General features: G+C 38.6%; 1 protein-coding gene across 2 annotated transcripts; it reads right to left on the reverse strand.

Moving 5' to 3' along the window:
* Positions 1 to 1,418: 1,418 nt before the first annotated feature.
* On the reverse strand, positions 1,419 to 14,805 carry Serpinb2 (serpin family B member 2). Of its 2 annotated transcripts, none has more exons than XM_004638273.2 (8): positions 14,761 to 14,805; positions 11,056 to 11,243; positions 7,838 to 7,957; positions 6,006 to 6,134; positions 5,445 to 5,562; positions 3,838 to 3,980; positions 3,073 to 3,237; positions 1,419 to 2,375 (listed from the first exon to the last, which is right to left on the reverse strand). In XM_004638273.2, the coding sequence occupies exons 2-8, from the start codon at positions 11,221 to 11,223 to the stop codon at positions 1,965 to 1,967; spliced, it is 1,254 nt and encodes a 417-aa protein (XP_004638330.1). In that variant the 5' UTR covers positions 11,224 to 11,243; positions 14,761 to 14,805; the 3' UTR covers positions 1,419 to 1,964. The 2 variants fall into 2 exon arrangements, with proteins under 2 accessions (XP_004638330.1, XP_023578917.1); XM_023723149.1 differs by having other exon boundaries at positions 14,728 to 14,796.
* Between the last annotated feature and the right edge of the window lie 10,197 nt (positions 14,806 to 25,002).

Raw genomic sequence — 25,002 nt, forward strand, 5'->3', positions numbered from 1 at the left:
AGACAGAGAGAGAGAGAGAGAGAGAGAGAGAGAGAGAAATGAACATTCACCTCGAGACCAAGACTCTTGGTGGAGTTTTTGGGGTCCTCTATGCAGAGTATCAACAAAACATTCTTTAATTACATAACAGGTATGTACTAATAAGTTTGTATCATGAACTACAGCATTCTATGAAAAAATATTCACACCAAAAGAATTCTGAAGCAATAAAGCACCATATTTAATTCTGGTTAGACCCACTGTGTTACCACTAGGAGTTGATACGGGTAGTCAGTGAAGGCCCTGAAACAACTTCGTTGGCCACTATGTCCTGGTGAGTCAACATTGCTACTTTCTTTCTTTCTTTCTTTTTTTTTTTTTTTTTTTTTTTTTTTTCAGAACTTGGGATTGAACTGAGGCCCTTGCACTTGCCAGGCAAGCGCTTATTCTACCGAGCCATCTCCCTGGCCTACTTTCCGTTATTGGTGTGCATCTGGAGCAGAATTCCAGGACTCAGCCAACTCATTCAATAAAATTTTGGATCCAGTTAGTTCCAAAACCTGTGATTTGTCTTAGTTTTCAGATTTTAAAATTATAATCTGCTCTGCTTCTAATTTACTCAAAAGTATTCATAATTATTTGCAGCAAACATCATTAAAAGAAAACATTTTGTTTCCCTTCCTGCTATTACACCTAGCTTTTTTTCTACTCTGTTCCGTTCAATGACCTTGATTCTATGACTGGATCACTATATTTGATGGCTCTTCTTTTGTCCTTAAGTTTATAGGTTTCCTCCCAAGAGGACTCTGATCTATACTATTCTTCTGAATCGCTGTATCTTTTGCTGCTATGAAATAGCAGTTCTAATTAATATTTCCCACCTCCTGATTCCACTTACCGTCAACATTGGAACTTTTTTAACAGGCGTGGCTCTACCCTTAGACTCTTTGTCTTGCCTAATTTTCTGTGTTCCCACAAGTAAGTCATGATACACAACTCTTGGGATTAAATTAAATTAAAATTTGGAAGCAGATGTTCATCAGTGGCTCAGGTGTTACAGTATTGATCCTCAGGATGGTGTTATTGGAAGGTGATATAAACTTTCAAGAGGTGGGGCAGAGAGAGGGTTCAGGTAATTAGGACTGTGTCCTCAAAGAGGATTTTAGTACATTTGCTTCCCTTTGTCTGCTGGCCATGACCTAAGTCCCTTCACTGTACCACACACTTCCTGTCATCATATACTGCCTTAATACAGCCACAAAGTAAGCAGGCAAAAAGAACAAGACCAACCAACCATGGACAGAAACTTCTAAAACTGTAAGCCAAACTAGGTCTTTGCCTTTTTAAAGTTGATTAGCTCAGGCTTTTTTTTATGGTAGTGGAAGCTGATTACCACAAGTCTTATGATGAAACGATAGTAAACAGTTGTGTGCAAACATGTTTATTTATTGCAGTTTTGCATTTCTACATAAGTTGCATACACATATGTAACACATAATGTTAGAAATACACATAATACACATTTTACTGTTGTTTGGTGATTTTTATAAGATTTATTATGGTACAAGATAGAAAGACATCTACTCATCCTTTAGTGAATGAGTAAATGCATTTCTTTAGATAAAACAGTAACTGCTTACCTGCTTGTGAAACTTTACCAGTCATATTAAATAGACAGCAAACAATAATAAAACGTATATAAAATAATAAATAATACAGTAAAAGCTAATACTATAAAATAAACTACTAGTCAGGAAGAACTTAATGGGCATGAACTTGCTTCAGGAGACCAAACGATACATGATATTGACATGTTATGATTGTCAGCTGTGTGGTTGTATCTGAGTTTGAACTTAGTCTATAGCAGAAGTTGTTCAGAAAAAAGAGAAATAGGCAGAAAAATTTTCTAACTTGTCAGTACTTAAGGCAACAATTCTGAAGCTTATAGCTCATGTAGCCAAATCTTTGTGTCAAATCAGAGTTTTTCAATTTGGGGGCAAGGAGAATCTGCCAAAAAATAAGATGCTCTTCGTGATTTTGTGCATGATAAAGAAGAGGAAAGGATGGTCTGCAACAAACTGAGGGCCACCATGACCTGTTCTCCCTGTCATAATAGCCCCAGAACCAGCGGCCGCTACTGTCCCCTCTTCGTTGACATCTACTGTGGCTTGATGAAACACCTCCGAAAGAAACAGCTCGTCCTCCTCCGACATTCCTGAGAAGTTGGCCTGGCCCATATTGAAGGCATCCTCCATGCCCATGCTACTCAGAATGGATTTGAGTTCATAATGCTCTTCTAATTTGAACTGGGGCATGTAGACTTCTACATCATTTTCAGCTAGTGTGTCTTTGCTGGTCCACTTGTTGAAAGTATCATAATTTATTTCACTTTCCAGCTGCAAATCAAAACAAAAACAAAACAAAAGAGATACAATGAGTTTAAGAAAGTATTATGGTTGATGCATTGTGTCAACTCAAGAAGTTTAGAAATTTAACTAAGTGCCCAGGAGGGGGCCAGGGCCTCACTGTAAACATCCTGAGCCTGTGCAAAAGGGGCACAGGGAGATGGTGCCAGTACTACACTCACCCAGAGGCAGCTATCCTGCTTACATTATAAGGGAGAAAAGAGGCTTGTTCTACCCTTTTTGCTCTTGTGGCTTTTTTGTCTTCTGCTGCTTTGAACTGTTGCCACTCTGCCTTGGAGCCAGCAGGTTACAGACTGAAACCTCCACAAACTGAGCTAAATACACCTTTCCTTCCTTAACGTTGGGTGTCAGGTATTTGGTCCCAGCAACGAAAAAAAGGTAACCAAGACAGAAAGGTAAACAACTCCGGGTCTAAACTTAATCCTCATTGAATTTACAACAGTGTGAGTAATACAAAATTTGATAGATTGCTTAGATTTTTGTTAAGATAACATGTATGACATGTTTAAGGCTTTGAATGGAATTTTAGAATATGCTTCATGTGCAATCAAATGATACCCAAATTTCAGTGAGAAATACTACTCTACTTCTTATGGTATAGATGTATGTCTCATGAAAAGTACGGTTAGCCCAAGAAGTGTAAACCATTGAAGCTGTAGCGACTCACCAACTCTAAGCCTGTGGACTCTTCAGCAACTTCGTTTGGGAGCAACAGGAACATGCTGACATCTCCTGCATACGGGAGCTCTAAGATCTGAGCCTTCAGGTCCTCGATGTAGCCTATGTTCAGCTTTTCACGCAAGTACATCATCTGCACAGGTATGTGCTGTGTCTGAAATTATTAAAAAGCCAAATATCCAAGTCAATTCTAGAGGTCAAAAAATTTAAGAGACAAAGAAAACGAGTTTAATTTCAGTGTTGAAGAAATATGTTTTTAAAATCAATCAATTAAGTTATTTGTATAACTTTAAAGTAGATATTCTGATCTTTTCAGCTTGTTTAAGTTTTTATATTCATTTGTAATAAGACAGGTAATAATAATAATCATTCTAACATACTTCTCTAATAAATATGGGCCAGAAACTCTACTATAGCTCAGCGAACACTTATAACAACTGTGTGAATTGGATATTGTCATATCTTAGTTTAGAGATCAAACATGAAATGCACAGAAAATAAGAGAAGTTAGAGCTGGTAAATGTTAGAACAAACATTTCAGTCCCTGTATATATAGTTATAAAACTCATAGACTTTGTCTCTAGTTTTCTTGTCTCTTAGGAAATTATTGACTGATCATTAACAGCTTACACATGGCTCGTGTGTACTGCAAACAGCAAGTCATGCAGGAAAATCAAGAGTGGCTTTTAGCTTTCCTGTCTCTGGATTTTCTAAGGCAGTAAGTATATTTTAGGGAATGTGCCATGGCTCATACCGAGTTCACACGGAAAGGATAAAGTCTGTCCAATTTCTTCTCAAACGGAGTTTTCCATTTTCCTTTGAAATAGACAGTATTCACCAGGACCATCTTGGTCATCTCACTGACAGAACCTTCAGGTAACAGGTGTGGAATTTTGCCTAAAGAAAACACATGTTTAGGTTTTAGGAACTGTGAGGTTACACTTTCTCGGATCTTTCAAGTAGTCATCACATTCAGCGCTCACGTTTTGCAAACTCTGCAGAGTTTGATTTCCATGCGCAGATTGTCTTCTCTATTTACTTAAGTATGAGGGAAAGTAGGACAAATTTCGCAGATTTTTTAAATCAAACAGAAAATTAAGAAATACTGCACTTAAAGAAAAATAGAAGCAAGATTTTTACTTTCTGCTCTATAATCTCTACTTTGCTCTCTATAGATTTTCAGCTGCCTGGTAGTTGCTTCAGAAGGAAGTGAAAGTGCCTCCTAGTTACTGTAGCTGTGTCTTTCCGCACTGTGCCACCCTCATTCAATGCTTCTAGCTCTGGATTCTATGGATTTGAAAAATAAAAAGATATAGTCTATGGATTTGAAAAATAAAAAGATTTTCAAGAACATTTGAAGTTGTGGTAGACAAGTTGAACAAGAAATACTTAAATGTAAGAAATGAGAAGAAATAGCATAGAGGAGCCTACAAAGTAATCAATTGTGAAACAATGTGTAATGTTATGTAACTGGGTTACATGATAAAAAGTCCTCAAGAAAGGAAAGAGAGGAAAAAAAGCGAGTCAGATAAGGTTCTTGGAAAGATGAGCTGACCATAATCTTTAAAAAAATGATGTAATAAAGAATCCATTGAAAGAACTCACCTGCCCTGCAGTACATAAACCATTAAAATACATTACTTTACTTCATCTTGTTACTACTGTATTGGACTATAAATTGGATAATAACAGGATTTACCATTTTTGTTTTCATCTCCTTAGTCAGTGCACAGTACATGGTAAATAAACATTTGTTGATTGAATGACTAAATTCAATAACAATGAATAAATTATTTAATACAGTTTGAGCTCTTGCAAAAATACACAGGGAAACTAGAGTTCATCAAAGAATCAAGGAGTTAAAATGGTACAAGTCACTTAAACAATTAAGAAGAAATGACAGAAGGACCAAAAGCTTGCCAATAGCTTGGCTTTGAATAGAGAGAAGAGGTAATTTCCCAACCCTTCCCTCTTCCATTGCCAGTATTCTTCATACCGCATGCTGATTACCCAGCTCAATCGCAAGGCTTTTTCCTTTTGTTTTGGTTCACAGTAGGCACAATCTCAATTATCTTTATATTAATGTTTCTGATGTTTGAAAATTCCTGCTCCTTTTCATGTTTTATACTTTGACTACATCCAAAATCTGATTATATAGTATAACATGTTTCTAACAGTGGATCTCAGCAATTGTTTTCTCACGGAAAACACTGTTACAGTTAAATAAGAATAAAGGGCTATTAGCAAAGTGCAATTAAACAAATTTCTAGTGAATGACGGTGAAGCTCAAGGATGGTTTAATAAGATACTTCTTCATGTTCTACGTGGAAAGGAGAAAACAAAACATTCTGTTGCCTTTACCTTTGGTTTGAGTATTAACCCAGGAGTTAATTTCTTTTCTGGCTTCTTCTGTACATTTCTGAAAGTCTACATCTTGGGGTTCTGTAGAGTAATATTTCTTAGAGAGTTCAATGTATTCCTGTAAGGCAAGAAAATGCCAAAGGTTTTAGAGAATATATATTGTATAGGTCATGGTATAATGGTACATTACAAGACCCTGGTGCAGATTGGGAGGCATAGGACAGGAGCAGGGATTGAAGCTGGCTACGGAGGCTGCATAAGGACATAATACAGAGTATAAGTTCTGCATTAAACCCTGCCCCCACATTCCAGTCTCAGCTCTGCCCTCTTGTCTCTTTGGCATCTTAGAAATGGTTTATGAGCAGAGAGGTTTAGCTCAGGCACCAGTGGATCTGGAAGACAGTGGGTTCATACCCTAATTACTCAGCTAGCCAGATATTTTGAATGGTAAGACCAGTCCTATGGATTCTGCAGGGAACTGGATATGCATTGTGGGAAATGACTTCAAAAGTGACATCTTGCTAGCTGGAGGCCCAGCCATTTCACTCACAGGTCACTTACTTGTTTAAATTTCATGGACTTCTCTCCAAAGAGTTTATTGACACTTTCCAGTGAGTAATTTCCTGTGCGTGCATTGATTGCCGAACTGAGAGAGCGGAAGGATGAGTGAACTTTGTCTCTTCCTTGTGTCTGAAACAGAAAGGATTCTCTTTTTATTATACCAGATGGCTGAACAAGATACACCTTAAGGGAAGACAGGATTTTCTTAGCAAAATAATGACATTATATTCATGCACACATCTTCTTTTAGAGGAATCTCTGAAGTGATTTTGATAAGGCTAAGTTCATTTTTATGTATTAGTACAGGCTGTACAGGGTCTCATGACACAGATCAGACTCATAGTGATCCTCCTGTTTTCAGCCTCCTAAGTGCTGGGATAATAGGTGTGCGCCACCACGTCCAGTCTCAGTCACAATTTCAGCACAGCTTGAGGGCAGGGCCAGCATGGCAAGCCAGAGACTGAACCCCAGTCCCTGTGTCTGCCTAAGCAGGCGCTTTAATCATGCTATCTGGCTGGCCCTGATAAGGCTAAGGTCTCACAAAGCTGTTCAGGTAAAATTTAGATAATTTGCACCAAATTTTACTATATATCCATTGTGTTTAACCAGGAAGTAACTAACAGCATAGAAAAATGTATGTTCCTGTTCAGTTTATTAACTTCAAGATTTCTGAAGAATTTTCATTATTTTTACAAGAATGAGTAAGTTCTAGGGATCTAACATACACTAATAATACTAATTGTAAAGAGTACTATACACACCACTATAAATATACTCATCTTCCAACCCGGTTATACAAACAATAACTAGTTTTGGTTTGAGGTATGTTAACTTGGTAGTAGGGTAGTAGTTTTCACTTCAAAATACTTATCAAATCATGACAGTGTACAACTTGAAACTCTGTACCTTTTACCAGTCAATTATGATGATCTCAATAAAGTTTTGGAGAAAATGTGATCTTAGTAACAAAAGTCATATAGATTCTGTAGGTCCCCATTTTGGTGCATAGCTGATGTGGTAGGTTTTAGAAATCATAAAAGTGAATGGAACTTCCATTGTTTGCCACATATTGTAAACATTACGAGAGATACATGGGCATTCACAGCAGCAGCCTGGGGTGGAAGAAGGGATGGAGCCCTGACATGGATGGCAGGTGTTTCAGGAACTTGGTGGAAGCATCTCCACTCTCCTGGCCCATAACTCAGTGGGTGATGGGTGGATAGACTATGCCATATCCAGGAAGGAAGCTATGACCTCAGGAGATGCAGAGGAATCTCTCTATAGTCTAACTTGTGAGCATGCTGGAGAAGCTGGTTACTAGGAGAAGCGCAGCTATACCTTTTCCAGAGATACAAGTTGAGAGCTGATATTTAAGGAAAGAATGCTGAGGAAAAAGTACTACTACTTGAGATAGGTATATGATAGACATACAGACAGACAGACAGACAGACAGACAGACAGAGAGACAGACAATTAGGATAAGGAGTCTATCAAGCTGTCATTTGGCCTGGTATTCACCATTCCTCTATTATGTATCATTGGTTTCTCTTTCTGGAAATTTCCTTCCACATATGTATTCCAGGAGTCTCTACCATGGTAGAGAAGAGTTTAAATAAAATACATGCACCCAATTAAGGATAAGGGGAATAATAAAATTTAGAAACACTCCTGCCCTCTAAGTCATGATTCTGCCCTCGTGCTGCCCTCTTTTCAGCTAAGTTTAGAATATTTAGTTTTCCTCCCCAGTGTAACCCTGTGGTGTTAACAATGAACACTAGGATGCAATTCAAGGAGTACAAAGCAAAAGAAACATAAACAAATGAGTCAGGTACCTTCAAAATAGCTTCGGGATAGGTTTCCTTCTGTATCTGCTGACTGAAATGACAGCCGGTGAAGTTCTCTGGGCGCCCTGTGGCAGCATCGTGGTCTCCAACTTTGTTGAACTGTAGCACCTGCAATCAGAATAAGGAAGGATGTAATGCTTTCCAATAAATTACTTAGTTTAGAAAATGAATGTCTGTTAGGTGCCTCCAAGTGGTTGTGCGTCTGATTCTGTACTTCTGAACATGGGAAACAAGCACAGATGTGTGTTTTTTTTTTAATATGACATGGCAAAGCCAGCCAATCTAAACTTCCCTTGCATGAAACTGCATGAGACAATTTAAACTAATTCATATGCTGTCTGCTTTGGAGAACAATTTGCTATTATGAGATGATTTATAACCTCTTCACTAATTAGCTAAATTGTCACCCAGCCCATAAATTATCTTGGAAAATAAGCCAGTATTTTAATGAAAGTAAGACAGCTAAATCAGAGACTTTTATCTCTTTGTAGTTACCTTATATATAAGTTGTCAAAAATTTTAAGCCAAAGTCAGCTTAAACATAAAAAGGGGTCACTCAGTATGAACAGGTGTTACTGAACATGTTTATACCTATCATACTCGCATACAGAGAGAAATTAAGATTCTTGGGGAAGGGAGCAAAGCACAGGGATCTGATGACATTATGAACCTCTTTGTATTGTGTGTGTCTGGCTTTGGGTCTCACAGTGAGGACGTCAGGTGAAAGCTGGCTTCTGAGAAAGCTCTTGAAGTTCCTCTCCCCACAACATTGTCACCTGCCTAGCTTAGCTACCAGTCTCAGCATCCACAGGGACCCCACCTCCAACCTCCATGTGTCCTTGGAGACCTTCTTGCGGCCCTGGGGAGAGGTAAATGGGCTGATGGTGCTGGTTTTGCCAGTGAAGGAGGGGCAGGCAGATCTGGCCACCTGCTGAATTCCTGGGCTGGGGAGAGAAGTGCCAGCACTTGCCTGGCTACTGTCTGTCCCTCAAGGCCTCTGTTATAGTTTCTGCCATTCTCTCTGAAGAGATGTGATCCTGCTCTGCCCCCATCTAGGGGAGGAATGTTACTTCAGCTTCTCTAGTTATCTTCCTTCCAAGGCAATTGATCTCAAAGCAAGGGTTCTCCTGGCTGGTACTACCTTTTAGAATCACTAAAAATGCATACTGGTAAATGTCCCTGCAGAAGAGGAGAAGGAAAGTGACCTTGGGTCATCCTGAGGCCCAAAGGAGGTTGACCTAGACAGGTTCATGACTTCACAAAACATTTTTTGTTAGTACATAGAGCTCCTATAAGCTGTGCTTTCATTTATTCCTCCTCTCTCTCTCTCTCTCTCTCTCTCTCTCTCTCTCTCTCTCTCTCTCCAACTGTGCTCTTCTTCCAGGTACACCAGTTGCCAACTGGGTGGCCTCTTTCTGTCCTAATTTTCTTAATTACCTCATCGGGTCTTGTATTCAGTAAACTCCTAGGTAGTTCATAGACATGTACCTATGACATCACCAATTATTAGTTATTAGTGCAAATTGCTACTCTGTAGTTTACAAATTCACTCTAATTCTCACTCTGACCTTTACAGACTTTGCATTTTCATTCCCATTTTGTAAATGAAGTTAAGACTCATAGAATTTCGCATGCTTAGTAAATGGCAAAGCCTTGACTTAAGGACAGATCTGCCCTGAAACCCCTTGCTTCTACCTCCAGGCCAAGGAGCTTCTCTTTCTTCTTATTTAGGAAGCAGTGAAGTTGGTTTTTGAATTTTAAAACCTGCAGTTTATAGAGTTAAAGGAGTTTATATAAAATCATAACAGAGCTCCAACTTCTGACAGCACTTTCTAAATATAAAAAAGCCATGTTATGTCCAGAGTAATCTATCAGATTTTTTTCTTTTCATATAAAAGAAGGGTTTATTTTTCACTTTAAACAAACCAGAGCCATCATTTAGCACTCATCTTCAAATTCTATTGCTTTACATTCTTTTACATTTAAAATTCCAGCATTTTCTCAAGTTCTACAAGCAATTTACTAATTATTTTTTGAAGGGAAGAATAAAGGAGAAAGAATGTTGCAAAATGCTGCTGTAGCAGAGTTGAGCAGCTGAGTTTCACTGTTGACTCTGGCACTTAAACTGTCACAGGCAGAGAGAGTGACCCTTCTTTCTCTTGTCCTCATGCACTGAGACTGGATAATGCTCTCCCTTTGAAGCCTCATAACTCAAGGCAGGCTCACCTTAAATGGGTCATCATGTTCCTGAAAAAGGTATATTTATACTCATGTACAATCCTCCTGGGAAACCAGAAACCAGCCCCTGGCACTTTGGTGTGACTCAAAGCACAAAGCATGCTTGTACTTAGAGTAATCCGTTTAATCTTTATAGACATGTGAGTGACAAGGAATCTTAACTATATGCTGACCACATCATGGTCCCTGGCCTAGAATATAACAGCTTGGTGAGACTTTTCAGTTTACTAAATGGGTCTCCTAGAAATGTTACACTGAGCCATTGAAGTGGCTCAGCACTTTAAGGCCCAGAGACAGTTCAGGGAAGGGTCTCCTCCCTGACTCTACATCAATTCTTCAAAAGAGGCAAAGGTCTTAACACAAAATCATGTACAATGCCATCTTATGACCTGTCTAACTTGATTTGAAAGATGGGCCTTCTGTGGTGCCTGGTCCCGTTGTATGGGCATGGCCCCATGGGATCCATAATGGGGTAAGGCTCTGAAGCCATGTTTACCTGGGTTTCCCTGTGAGTATGTGGCCACAGGCAGGGTCCACTTCTCCTTTCTGTGACGCTCTTTTAAATCAGTAAGAAGGACTCTTTATAGGAATAGGGAACAAACACACCAAGCACAGTGGCAGAGCACTGGGAAGGAGTCTAAGCTGGGAAACCATGGGCCTCATCCACACTGTCAGGCTTTTCACCTCTAAAATGATATTTGTTCTAAAACAAAGTGCAGTAAAATGTGTGCAAAATATTCCCTTTAAAAGAGGACTAATATCTAGAATATATAAAGAACTCAAAAAGATTAAACCACCAAAATAAAAGACCCAATCAAGAAATGGGCAACTGAAATGAACAGACAAGTAATTGTCTATTAAGATGCCACAATTGCTGCCTCTTTAGTCAAGATGACCCGGGCATAAGACGAGAGTACTTTGTCTCAGGGTTCACTCAGTCTTACCGAGGAGCTTCATGGCAAACTCACCTTGGCCATCTGGTCTTCAGTGTCACCCCTGGAGCCAAGGTAGACAAGGGCCATCGTGGATGAGATGCTCCATGGAGAGAGGAAGAGATTCTGGGTGGGGCTTGTTTTCGCCAGGTGCTTGAACAAATTGAGTGCAAAGATGGTGTTTGCCACATAAAGGTCTTCCATTATTTCAACCTGTAAGAAAACTGGAGAATGGAAAACAGCTGTAAGCCATAATGAAGCATTTAGGATGAGGCCAGGAGCAGTGGAGCTACCCTGTGTCTCGGTCATGGGATCATGTAAGGGAGGACAGGGAGAGCTCTAAGGTCATGGGACCACCCACTAAGCCCCCTGACTTGACGCTATGCTCTCACTATCAACCTCTTCATATACTTAATTTCAAACATGAAGCCCTGCATTTTGATTTTTCACAAGACCTTGTAAATGATGTAGCAAATCCTGAGGTATATCAATTAATTTTATGAACAGTAGTAACATTTTGTGTCACTCCACAGAACATGCATCATAACAGCAATAACAATGAATGATGCTCACTGCGTCCTTATTGACTGAGAAGTGCTCTTGTAAGCACTTCACCTGCACTAATCATTTAATCTTCACTAAAACTTTGCTATTTCTGTTTACAAAGAAAGAAAGGACTGCACAAAGGGGTGATGTGACCATTGTCACTCTGCTATTTAGGGTACCAGTGAGAATTTGAGTCAGGTAGGTAGCTCCAGCGTCAAGTTCTCCATGCCAGCTGCACCCATGTGCACCCTGCATCTATACCACAAGCACACACGCATGCACATATGCAAACAGGTAGACACACATATATTCAAATGTGTGCTCATTGCATGCATTTTTCATTTTCCAGTTGGTTCCACTGAGACGACCTGCCTTCCTTTAAGTTCTCTGCTTCCAGAAGAGTTTAGGTTCCGGTAGCTGTGAGGGTAAGTGCTTTCACCCAGCATCTCCTGAAGCTCTTTCTACATATCCCACAAACGCTATGGCCTTGCTATAAAGGACTTCTTGTTCTGTGGAGCTCAGTAGTGGGGGACTGGGAGTCTCCCCTTCTTCTTTCATTCCCCCTATTGATGTAAGGATGTCCATGTCAGTCAGGAATGCAGGGAAAGTTCCATGCACAATATACGAAACACTCACTCAATCTATTACCCATCTGAAATTAAACGACATACACACTGTCCATGACATAAAGCTTTTTGTGTTACAATGCTTAAACACTTTCAAACATCTCTGTGTGTGTGTGTGTGTGTGTGTGTGTGTACTAATACTAGACAATCTTCTTAGTAGTGTTTGTCTTCCTTTCATCATAGTTTAAAGCATACCCACTAATTACCAATATACATAAAAATTCCAAACAAAGATGACAGTCATCCTCTCTCTGGCCTTCTGTGACAAGCACTTCTCAGAAGTGACAAGGGCCGGGAATTCCCTAGGAGGAGCCAAGCATCTTCTCTAGCAGGGCTCTGCAGCAAGAACCAGTTGTCTCTTGACTTGTCCCAGAGTGTCTTGTGTGAGCCCTTCACTGACTAACTGTTTTTCCTAAGAAGTGACTGCAATTTGTGTCAAATTTTCTCATTTTAAATATGATTCAATTGTGTTTTATTAAAACAAAAATAGTATACTATTTGCTTGTTCCTGAAGTTCTTTCTCCTTCTCCAATAGAAAGAAGTAAGAAAAGGAACTGGTGAATTAGTAAAGCTTCTAGAAAGCTCACTAAATTAATTTTTAAAAAATGATTTTTTCTTGCTTCATTACTTGATTGCTCAGAAATTAATTTCTTTTTCCCTTTACTGAACTTTAACTTCTATTAGTAATTAGACTTGTGTAGGCCTTCTAAATAATTCAATCATGTTTGGAAACAAACAGACTATTGAAAATGTAAATAAGGCATTTTTTCTATTGTCTAATGAAAATGAAAACCAGAAATCAGCCAAAAAACAATAAACGCTGACTTCTCCTATTCCTGGTTCTTTCTAACAATCTATATAGAGAGCCAATCAATTTGACCTTGACAAATTTTAAGGGGCAAGGCAAGCCAACAGAAGGGGCTGTTAATGCTGTTAGGACTTATAGTAACTTAATAAAGGACAAAAAATCAGTAATAGTGGAAGTGGTCCTAAACACATTTACAAAAGTGAATTATCTGAACCTCATTTTTAAAGTGGGCTGCAATTAACTGCATTTAGCATAAAAAACTGCCTACAACATTTAGTAACTTACTGAATTCAGCTACTTTTTTGTTTAATTCACATCATTACTGATCCAGTTAAGAGTTTCTGTTACACTAACAAAAATGTGGAGGTGCGCATTGTACACTTCCTCACTTCAGAGCCTAAGATGAATTCCTTCTAGTTCCAAGTCTAGTGCTTTCTCAGCTTTTTTGATAAGGATTTTAGAAATCGAAAGCCACATGTGCCTGGCATTTCCCCACTCTCTGTGTTTCCATCCCTGTTTGATGTGACTCTGGCAAGACCATGCAAAAGTGAATTCAGAGTGAGATGTGTAAGGCAACCTCCCAGAACAGGCTCATCTATTGAGACATTCATAATAGTACAGGAAGCCATACAGTTTCACTGTCTTGTGACTATTATGCTCCTCATAATACTATCACTTAATATTATCTTTGGAAATCAGGTGCAGGGCTGGGCTCCCTGGTGTGTGCTCTGGTTTCAGCTGTGCAAGTCATTCAGTGTGGCCCTGAACGCTGGTGGAAGTGAGTACTCAGGCAGGGCCAAAGTGCGCAGCCGCGGCCCTCCTTTCATAGTTCTGGTTATGAGACCGATTGTTTTTGGCATTTTAAAACAAGCTCTCTCTGTATAACTACATAATGTAAATATCTTGAAATTGTCCATAAAAGTCATTGAAAGCTAAGATTTAAAAATAGTGGTAAGGATGTATCCCTTCAAACACTACCACCTGTCTCCCTGACAAGATGGAAGCAATTTCTTTTAGTTGACAAATTTTAAAGGAAATATTTATATGTTTATGGAGTAATAAATTATCTGTTTATTCAATCCATCAACTAGTTTGGGTGATTTTTCTCTTCCATGTAATTAATTGACTGACTTCATTTTTCTTTTGTTTTTCTTTTTTTCTTTGTTTTCTTGTAGTACTGGGAATTGAACTCAGGACCCTACATTTGCCAGGCAGGCACTTATTCTACTGAGCTATCTTCCCAGCCTTTAACTTGAATTCTGAAAACATTTTCTGATACTAAATTGATCCAGCCCAAATTGCTACTTCATTTCTGTAATTTCTGACTTAATTTTAAAAGAAAACTGAGTTCCCTTTTCATTTTACTTAGATATAATGTAAACATTACTTTTGGTAACTTACTAGAAATGTTTTAATTTATGTAGATACTACCAGCAAATGTATTCTGAAAGCAATAACTAGTATAGCATACAGTCCAACCTGTTCAGTCACATTGCCAGCACACCTTGATTGTACACTTTAGTTTTAATGCTAAATAGGCATTAACTAACTTCTGAGATTCAAAATTAAACCTTATTATAAATTTAATTCAAATTTTGAGCTAAAAATTTTTCAGTTAAATAAACAATCCACCAAGATAACACCACTATTGTCCACAAAAATCCCCCACTTGGACTGTTAATGCTAATAATGCCAAATGAAGAAAGAGGAAAAACTGAAATCATTCACCTCATGAGATGACCATAGAAACTGCTGAAATACCTTGTGCTCTGCGCTGCTGTCCGACTGGAAAGGCTCCTTGGAGAGTGTCGCAGTTCAGAGGTGGTAATGACTGGTTTTATAAGGCTCTGCCCCTCCCACACTGCATTTTTTTTTTCCTTTTTGATTTGTATACTTTGTGTGATTCAACGTTTTACTCAGAAGGACATCATTAAAGTCTAAATGCTTTACTGTGAAGGCATACTTCAAGAAACTTTTGGGAAGATGACTTCATCAGAAAGTTAAGAATTGAGCAATATCAACATATGATTTTCAAAATAGCTAAAACCTACCCCCTCCACACACGCACCCTCGAGTGTTTCTCCCCTCAACTTCTGCTGAGTGATGATAATTACTTCTTCCACCTTTGAACAGCCATAACCTGCAGGCTTTCTGTTATATGAACTCAGTGAGAGTAACACTTCTGCCCTCTGTAGCCTAGACAGACCCAAGTAATCTGTGTATGTGGGAAAGAAGAGAAAAGACACTATTTTTCTTTCTTAGAAATGCTCTATTTCAAACCCTTATAGTTTCTCAAGCTCTATATCTTAAAGAATTGTGAGTGACACCCTAACTTCCTGTCATAAGCCACACTCAAAGAATTTTTCATTTGTTTGTAATTTAACTATACATGTTATCCAATTTTAAACAGTGACAACCCACTGTTTCAATTGATTTATAATTCTGGACAGATCATAGACATAAGTTGGAAACTGTGATCATGAAAAGTTGAGAAAATTGCCAGAATTTTAGAAACAACAAGAATTTTGTACACAAAAGTAGATAAAAAAGGTAATTATCTGAAATCTAAACTGTTCATTTTGTTAATTTGAAGCACATAAGGAAGGCAGATTTTTTTTTCTTGACTCTATGCTGTTGTTGATGTTTCTGAAGGGTGGACCAGGGTGAGGAATGACAAAGGGGCCACACTCCTAAGCTGGCGGCAGGCTCTGTATCTGCCTCTGATGAGCTGGGAAAGCAGTCTGTGCTGTCTGTGAGGCCAGATCTGGGCTTGAGCCCTGAAGCCTGTTCAGCACTGGCCATAGTTCACAGCACCAGAAGTTGCTCTTACTTTGCCAGTGTGAGTCTCTGGTCACAGAGGGCTGGGAATCTCAAATCCTTTCCTATTACTAGAGAAATAGCGAGGAGGGCGTGTTCTTCAGAATCTTCCTGGAAATCAAAGCCCAAATTTATTTGTGTTTTGGTTGCTAAAAGATCTCAGATGACAAAAACAGAGTTGCAAGCCCATATGCATCAATGATCTTTCAAACCTTTAAATTGCCCCATTAGGCCAAAGGAAATTTTGAGCCATTAGTGGACCTTTTACAATACTTTTTAAATGTATTTTATTACAGAGACCACAGGGTCTCACTACACAGATCAGACTTGTAGTGATCCTCCTGTTTTCAGCCTCCCAAGTGCTGAGATTACAGGCAAGTGCCACCATGCTCAATTTCAGTCACTCTATCAGCGTGCCCTGGGGCCAGGGCAGGCACAGCAAGCTGGGGATTTAACCCTGTCCCTGTGCCTGCATAAGTAAGCACTTTAGTCCTCTGAGCTATTTGACCAACCCTCCTTTTACAAATTTTATCACTCCTTGGTACTCAAATCTGTCATTCCAAAAGAGATCAATAAATGACTTCTTAGTGACCACTTTCCCATTTTCACCATTGGCTCCTGCAGAACCTCTCTGATAATGACTATGTCATCAATCTGCTCAACTGTTCTTTACCACATCCTGTCAGCTCAGCAATTTGCTTCTGATCCTAAATGTACCTGAAACTTCAGCCACCTTTTGCTTCCCTCAACTTTTTAGGTTGTGCTGCTTCCCATCTTATCTCTTTCCTCAAAGTCACTCTTCTCAAGGGTCATGTCATCCTTCTCCCTACTGGCCCAAATCTATGAGCTTCTGTTTGCACCCCAAAGCTTCCATGTAGTCTTCTTTAGGTTGTAAAACTTCCGGTAGGCCCTTCTGTGTAGAAATAGAGCTCTTACTCCACAGTTTACAACAAAATAATCTTGTGCATTTCAGTTGTTTCATAAGTTATGCATCTGTCTCTAAGAAAGTAGTACACTTGGTTTACCTTCAGCAGAAAGAAAACTGATAAAAATTGAGTAGATTGTTGCTAAACATCATTTGGTGAAATAAGTGAGATGAAAAAAAAAAAGAAAAGAAATAAATGAGATATTAAATCCTTTGAGAGAGGCCTTCTAGTGAGGAAGTTAGACTTGGAAAGATTTGGTTTAAATCTTCTTTTGCCAGTTAGTAGCCATATAATCCTACACATATTTTTCAGCCTGTATAAAGTTTTCATTTTCTAGTAATATTACACAATTTGTACTGCTGGTTTTCTTTCTTTCTTTCTTTCTTTCTTTCTTTCTTTCTTTCTTTCTTTCTTTCTTTTTTCCTGTATTTAGGGCAGGGTCTACAGGGTGTTCAGAGTCTCACTACATAGATTGGATTTGTAGTGATTCTCTTGTTTACAGCCTCCCAAGTGCTGGGATTACAGGCAAGCACCACCAAGCCTAGTCTCAATCACCCTCTCAGTGCACCCCAGGGGCAGGGTGGGCACAGCAAGCCCAGGGATTGAACCTCTGGCCCCTGTGTCTCCCTAAGCAAGTGTTTTAATCCACAGAACTATTTGGCTGGCCCCAACAGTACTACAAAGTACTGTTGGCTTTCTATACAAAAACAATCTTACTCTGCAAACCATCGTTCAAATATTATTTAGAGATTCCAGGATGTGGACATAGAAACCCATTTCTTGACCATCTGTTACAGAATTGGGGGTGGGGAATGTTTGAGAAAATATTTTCCTTCCTGATAACATTGAGCATGGTAGCGTTACACTGTGGTACCGGAAGATACTGCAGGCCTGCGATCCCAGGAGGTGCTATAGCCCTGAGACAGTCACAGAGGAAGGCTGAGAAATTTTCAAAGATGCCAAACCAGAGCTCTTACATCAGAATGTCCCTATGAAAATTTCAGAAAGCACTTACCAGCAGCGTTTGCACTTCTTGTTGATAGGTGAGATAATAAATAATAACTACATTACTTAATCATTGGTAGATACTTTGAATCCTTTGTCATTTGCAGTCAAAAGCATTCCCACATAACAGGTTTTTGGGAAAAAACAATGAAAGAACACTTGTCCAACACTTAATGTTCTGTTCTTCCTGTAGTAAATGTCCATGGCATTAGCCAACATAAATGAGTGGTTGTTGGTGATTAGGTTTGAAAATAGTTTTCCTTTCCACAGCAAGACAATTTCTCCAGTTCAGCACAAGACAATACTCTCACATGTTAAACAGCTAGAGAAGGTTGAAAAAGATAATATAAAATTAAGAGCCAAATTGACTGCTATCAAGTTATCATAGGGGATAGAGGAAAAGATTGATAATGTTTGTTAGGTCCTTGAGAAAATTATCAAGATCAATTTTTCATCATTGTTCTCCTTATGTAGTTCAGGCTGTCCTTTTACTATGTAGCACAGGGCAGCCTTAACTTCATGACACTTCTCCTCCTTCAGCCTCCCAAGTGCTGGGATTAAGATGCATTTCTGGAAAATGCAAGATAGAAAAGAGACGACCTTAAAAGTTACAGAACGAAGAAACAAAAAGCATAGAGTGGTTTCCTGAGATCTTCTTGTGCTCAGTTGGTGCTATAGGAGAGGCAGAGGAAGAAAGGAGGTCGGTCTTCTGGAGGCACCTCTCTGATAGAGTTGCTAACTAGTCTAATGGTACCCTACTATGAACTCTGAAGAAGGAAAGAAAGTGTTTTGAAAACAAAAAGGTGGAAAATCAGAAAAGAAAGAATGCAAAGGAGAATTTGTCAGAATCCACAGTGACCTATCTAGTAAGTCACTAGAAGTAAAAAAACAGTCACCACAAAGCATTCCTTATCACAGTAGAATAAATGCAATTAAGTTCTGCGAAGTAGCCCAAAATAGCCCTTGCTACATGGCAGGACAGATCACTGCTATGGAACGGAGAACAGCAAGACAGTCTCTTCTTATTTTTAAAGAAAATGTCTATGAGATAATTAAAAGAACAGAAAGAAAGGATATGCAATTGTATATGTAGTATGACCTCAACTATACAAATAACATACGTGCTGAAATATGACTTGAGGGATATGTATCAGAAATGGGAGGTGATTTCATAGATACTTGTCATTTTTTACTTCAAACAAATTCCCCTATGTTTCCTAATAGATATGAATTACTTTTAAGGTTAAAATATATTATCAAGTGTCTCCTTAAAGTGTCCGCTTTGAGTGTTTTCCTTTGACATGAATCATATAATGGAGGAATAATTTCCTAAGAAGGAAATAGCTCTATTAGTAAAGTGCTGTTATCTAATCTGAGGACTTGCATACATTGTGCTTCTTCTCTGCTGTACGTGTCCAGTGGTTACTGAGTAGACAGTGCGGTTAACCATTCTGCTCCTGTGTCCCTCAGAGGATAGCAATAACCATGAAGTCTTCTGCCATGATAGACTCCGGGAGTTAGACCAGGTACTGAGTGCAGATGAAGCTTTGAATGTTTCAGTCCATTTCGGTTCTCTCTATTGAATCACCAACTGCATGGGACTTCTATAATTACCCGTGTTACATGATTTGCTGATAGACATGGAGTATATAAGTTACAAAAATGTATCGCCTCTACAGCAGTAGAAAAATCAATGGTATCCACATCATGCTACTATTGTTAGTCAGAAAGGAAAGACATGGAATTCTATACAGTAATTTTAACTTACTATTTTCAGTTTGAAATACTTTTTCATATTTCTGTTTTTATGTATTTACAAATATAAAAAGTCAAGATTATTACACCAATTATTTCAAATGGGACCATGCAAAGCAATTCATTGTGTACAACAGTCATTTTCCCCTTCCGTTTTCTGCTTCATACAATGGTATGATTGACAGAAAACTGGATGTACTGTGCTTGGTTGAAAAATATCATCTCTTTGTAAAAACGTGCAGGAAATTTCCTATTTTGCCGGAAGGGTCATTTAGAATAGCTGCTCTTAAATATTGAAACCCTGTAAATTCATAACCAATGCAATTAATGCTATTTGGCTTTGTTATTTAGACAGATGGTTCATAACAGAAGTTTAATGCGATCTTACTGTGAATAGAGTAGGTGAAGGCAGTGACTTCCATGGTGTAAACTTGGGGATCCCTTAGCTAAACTATCTTTCACTATGTACTTCTTAGAATTTCTTTATCATACCAAAATGTTTTCTGTGAGAGAAATGTGACTTGCATCTTAATTCCTAAAGAGAGGTTTTGGTGGGGGAGAAGTGGTCAGGAGGAGTTTCTGGGTGTGAGAAGAGGATAAGCAAAATAGTGAGAAGGCTCAAATGAGTGTGAACCTAGGATGCAGAGAGGGGAGTTCCTGGGATCCATGGCAACAGAAAGCAAACTGCTTATTTTAAGGTACAGCCTTAGGCCAGCCAGGAGTATGAGCAGTTTGTACAAGAAACAGCTTTGTTAGGGAGTATAATAATTCTGACGGAGTATTTATCTTGTTACCAGGTTATAATCTCATCACGGATGCCATGGTTGCTACGCTGTGGGAACAAAGATCCAGTGTGCTATGATTCAGCCATGAAGAGTTATCATGCCAAAAGCATGCAAAGAAGGGCTGAATTTTGAGAACAGTTACAGAATATACTGTGACTCATCCCTTACCTATACCCTAGGTGAAACTGCTTGCTTATAGTTAGGTGTTTCCTTGCAGGAGCTAATGATGCAATGTTTCCTCATATGGCCTTAACTCTACATATCACTCAACTCTCCATTATGCTTGTAGATAACTTAAGTGATTGGTAAGTGTTGATTTAGTTTAGCTCTCACTAGTGCCTTTGGTCACTGTTGTATGCTGAGAAAGTGTAGCACATTTTACTGTTAGATTTCTTAAAATAAACTCAAAAATAAATGTATAAATAAAAATTAATTAAAATATATGTGTAACCATAGTTATAAATCTATAACTATGACTATAGGGTACATTCCAAATCCAAATATCAATTATTTTTGTCTTATATTTTCATGGAGTTCTCAAGCTCACTTCATTAAAGGAAGATAAAAGATCAAATCAACTTGGGGCTGGTGAGATGGCTCAGTGGTCTAAAGCACCTACTTAGAACAAGCTAAGCAAAGCAAAGCACAGAGATCCCGGTTCAATCCCCAGCACCACATGCCAGCCAGCCCCGCCCCCTGGTGGGCTGAGCTGGCCACACACACACACATAAATAAATAAAATTTCAAATCAACTGACATTTGCCATAAAAATACACATATTACTATCACATGTGTTTCAGATTTGGTCCTCTATCAAGTCACTGGTAGAAATACCTTGATTTCTAGAAAGAAATTGAGTGAATTGTGAGTGTCATGCATTTTATCTCAGGGCTGGACCAGAGAATTTGCATAGCTTTCCAATTATGATGGCTTTAGTTAGACTTGAGTAAAAATGAGGAGGGAGTAGAAATGATTACTCAGTTCTTCCTTCCCCTGTTAATTAGTCATAAAGTGCTGAGTAGTCCATAGGCAAAAAGGTGAGAAGGTGAATGGGATGTGAGTTATGGGATGGGCAGCAAGGATTCTACAACTCTATCTCTGGCCTTGATCTTCTCCTCTTGGGACCACCAGCTGTGCCTCCCCAAGGACATTTCCACTTGACCTCTTCAGAACTATACCTGTTTCAACTGTCCAAAGTTGGACACACTATTTCTCCATCATTTTTGTAGAACTATTTTCATCTGCTTCTCAGCTGTCTACCAGTCTCCCAAGCTAAAATGGAAGCAGTATTTTTCACTTTTAAAATATACTCTCAAATCTTCCGTTTATCAAGTCACACTATTTTAGCTTGAAATATTATTTGACTATACTCTTCCTCTTTTCCCTTCCTTCCTTTCTTCTTTTCTTTTGTTCTAAAATTATTCCTTGTCTCTAGTCAACCTCATCTCTGTCCTGACTCTGTGTTTCTAAAGTCTTGTCCCTTAATTCATAAATTTGTACTAACAGTACAAATCTAACCCAGATGTGATTCCTTGATTTCTTCAACACATTCACATTAAATACAGGATAAAGTCTTCATTGGGTTCTTGTGATTCCACTCCAATCTCATTGAGATAAATAATCTAGATAAAGCCTTTATTATCATGTTTGGTACATAGTGGTTACTCAAAAAAGTTAATGTTAATGGCTACTATAAATTGAACTTAGCAGTGACTAATAACAACTACATTAATTACTATTATTACTTTTTACTTCAAAAGCTTTATTCAGGCTGGGGAGATGGCTCAGGGAAATAAGCACTTCCCTGGCAAGCACAAGGGCCTGAGTTTGATCCCCAGTTCTGCAAAAAAAAAAAGCTTTATTCAAGTTCTGCTTTTACCTATTTATTTCCTTGAAAAGTCTTTAAAAGCATAAGCTATGTATTTTAAGTTTTATACAAATAGTTCAGTAGGCATGCCCACTTAATACGCTTTGAACTAAAAGGAAAGTAAACTCTTGTAGCTCAGTTTTGATCCTCCTTAGAACTACTGAAATTATCTCAATGCATGGCCTTCCTGGTTTTCCCCTTTGCTATGCTAGTAGAAAAGTGTCTTCCGGGAGAGGGTGTATTGAAGAGCAAGTCCAATGAACTGACTCGGAGGAGACTATTGGGATCCTAAGGCTAGAGCCAGAGCAACAATAGAGGCACATGCTGGGTAGCACTCCCGCAGCAAAGGGACAGGACCTTGATTGTGGCTGGCTTCAGAAGTCACTGAGGGCCCCTTAGAGCAGCAGGGAAAAGAGCTCCTCTACCTGAGGCTTTTGTGTGGGCTCCACCAGAGATAGGAGCCTGCAAAAGCTCTAAGCAGTGAGGAAAGTATGAAATACTTGGAAAAAGGTGAGGAATGATGGTGAGAGTTAAGGACTATAAGAGGGGAAGTCAAGAAGGAGGAAGGTTCTTCTGTTTGCCTCAGTTTTCTAAGTTTTGTGTTGAACACATGTCTACAACCAGAAGTAAATGAAACTTTTGATGGGAAAGTATTTTTTCAAGATGTTGCTGAATACCAGATTTTATGTAAGATTATGTAGGAGTTACAAAGGCATTAGCCTCAGAGAAAGAAATTATGTCAATGGTTTATGTGTCTGACAGTGAACTGAACAGATTAATGGGACCATGTGAAGAGCAGAACACTGCAGATTCCCCTTAGGTTGGAGCTTGTGATGTGTTTTTTACTTGTCATGTGGTTCTAGATGCTTAATCTATGTCTTCAAAGGTTATGTTTATCTGAAGTTTGAATCAAAGGAATGAATATCCCCCAAATAAATTATTTCTTTGTGATCTTTGCTTTTATGACCCTTCCAATATTATTTTAATTTTTTCTTGGTGATAATACTTGTACTCATGTATCTGTTGCCTTAGTGTGAAAATGCTGCCTTCTCTTTTCATACACAGGGAAGGCATGGTACTGGGTAGGACATTTCACTTTTCTACAGTAGCAATTTATTCTTATTCAATGGTCTTCCACTCATCAGAATTGCTTATATGCTGTATGAGTCTCATACTTCATCAAACATTGCTAAGGATCCCCAGGATACATAAGAAATGAGACATAAATCCTTAAGATTGACTCAACAAGGGGCCTAGAAAACCTCTAGTGTCCAAAGGTGAGTATCTTATATCTTTGTTACTATTTCTGAAAAGCTATAAATGCTCATACAGTTCACAACAAATTCATGTTTCCTTGATATGTCTACATAAGTCACATTTAAAAAAAAATTTGGAGAACTTCATCATTAGTGAATATCCTTTTGTCATCACATTTCCTAATGAAGAGTCATGATCTTTTCTCTTCCATTTGTGACTCATATTGAAATAGGCAGCTGAATTAGATAGAAATATTATAGGCAGTCAGACAGGGCCAGGCCCTCAAGGAGACAAGATGGAAGACAAGATGACTATGCAAGTTGGAAGAGAGACTCCATATGAGCCACACCTCAAGATCAAGATGAGGAAACACAGCTACATACTTCCCTAGGGATGAAATGAGGGATTGATATTTTATCATATAGATAGATAGATAGATAGATAGATAGATAGACAGACAGATAGATATTGACTTGCTTCCCCGATTGTTACTGATTTAATCAATTTTACCTGAGCAATGTTTCTTGCAATCTCATTGGTTGGCCATAGTTTTGTCCCACCTCATACCCACTGTAGTGAGTTCCCATGTCTTCTCCACCACCTCAGACCTGCTTCACTGCATAGTTTTCCTCTATAAAAGTGCCTGGAAGAGACAGCTTTCCGAGGACTACCCCCTTGGGCACCCCTCCTGTCTCTCTCTTGGACAGAAGTTTTCCTTCCCTCAATAAATATATCTGCTCATGAAAAAGAAGAAATTGCACTGTATGCTTTTTCTTGGCATCACAATTTTGATGTAAGATCTTTTTTTGCCATCATATTGGTGTGTAAAGATAGTCACTTCCCAGGGATTCTGCTACAGTTACATAAAAGATAATAATACTGATGAGTTTCAACTGTTCAGGATAAAATTAGGAATTGGAACAAATTTGAAGAGTTATACACTATATGCGTAAAGTTAAAAGCATTTTTATTATAATTAAATAGTGTAAGTAAAGTGTTAGAAGAATCCTAATAACCATTTGACTTTATTATTTTTAATGTTTTTACAGGGTCTCACTATGCAGCTCGCACTCACAGTGATCCTTCTGCTTTCAGCCTTCCCAGTGCTGGGATTTCAGGCACGCGTCACTACATGCAAGTTTGGCCAGCTCAGTCCGCTCTGGGGGTCGGGGCTGGTGCGGCATGTGGTGTCAGGGATCAAAACGAATCTTTGTCCCTGTGCTTGCCTAAGCAGGTGCTTTATTCCGCTAAGCTACCTTGCAGGCCCCGACACTATTTCTTTTTGTTATAAAAACACTGTAGGCAATTATCTTCACATTTGTGCTACACTGAAATCTAATTATGGCTACTTACTCAGTGTTAGGTAAGTCTATTCTTTGAATTTCCCATTGTTTACATAGTGGCCCCATATAACATATATGGTCCTTTATAATTTACAAAACAATATACATTATCTTATTTAATTTTTTCAGTAATTAAGATGAAAGACTATTTTTTATTTATTTATTTATTTGTTTATTTATTTATTTATTTATTTATTTATTTTTTGTGGAACCAGGGATTGAACTCAAGTCCTTGTGCTTGCCAGGGA

This window comes from Octodon degus, unplaced genomic scaffold (genome assembly GCF_000260255.1).
Source record: "Octodon degus isolate 3935 unplaced genomic scaffold, OctDeg1.0 scaffold00097, whole genome shotgun sequence".
NCBI lineage: Eukaryota > Metazoa > Chordata > Mammalia > Rodentia > Octodontidae > Octodon > Octodon degus.

Bases quoted from the DNA above. Each gene is read 5' to 3' on its own strand.
- Serpinb2 (XM_004638273.2), bottom strand. From the start codon at position 11,223: ATGGAAGACCTTTATGTGGCAAACACCATCTTTGCACTCAATTTGTTC. The intron at 7,958-11,055 runs GTGAGTTTGCCA...TTCTGATTGCAG, and splicing joins CTGAAGACCAGATGGCCAAG to GTGCTACAGTTCAACAAAGT. The intron at 2,376-3,072 runs GTGAGTCGCTAC...TTTGATTTGCAG, and splicing joins AGTCCACAGGCTTAGAGTTG to CTGGAAAGTGAAATAAATTA.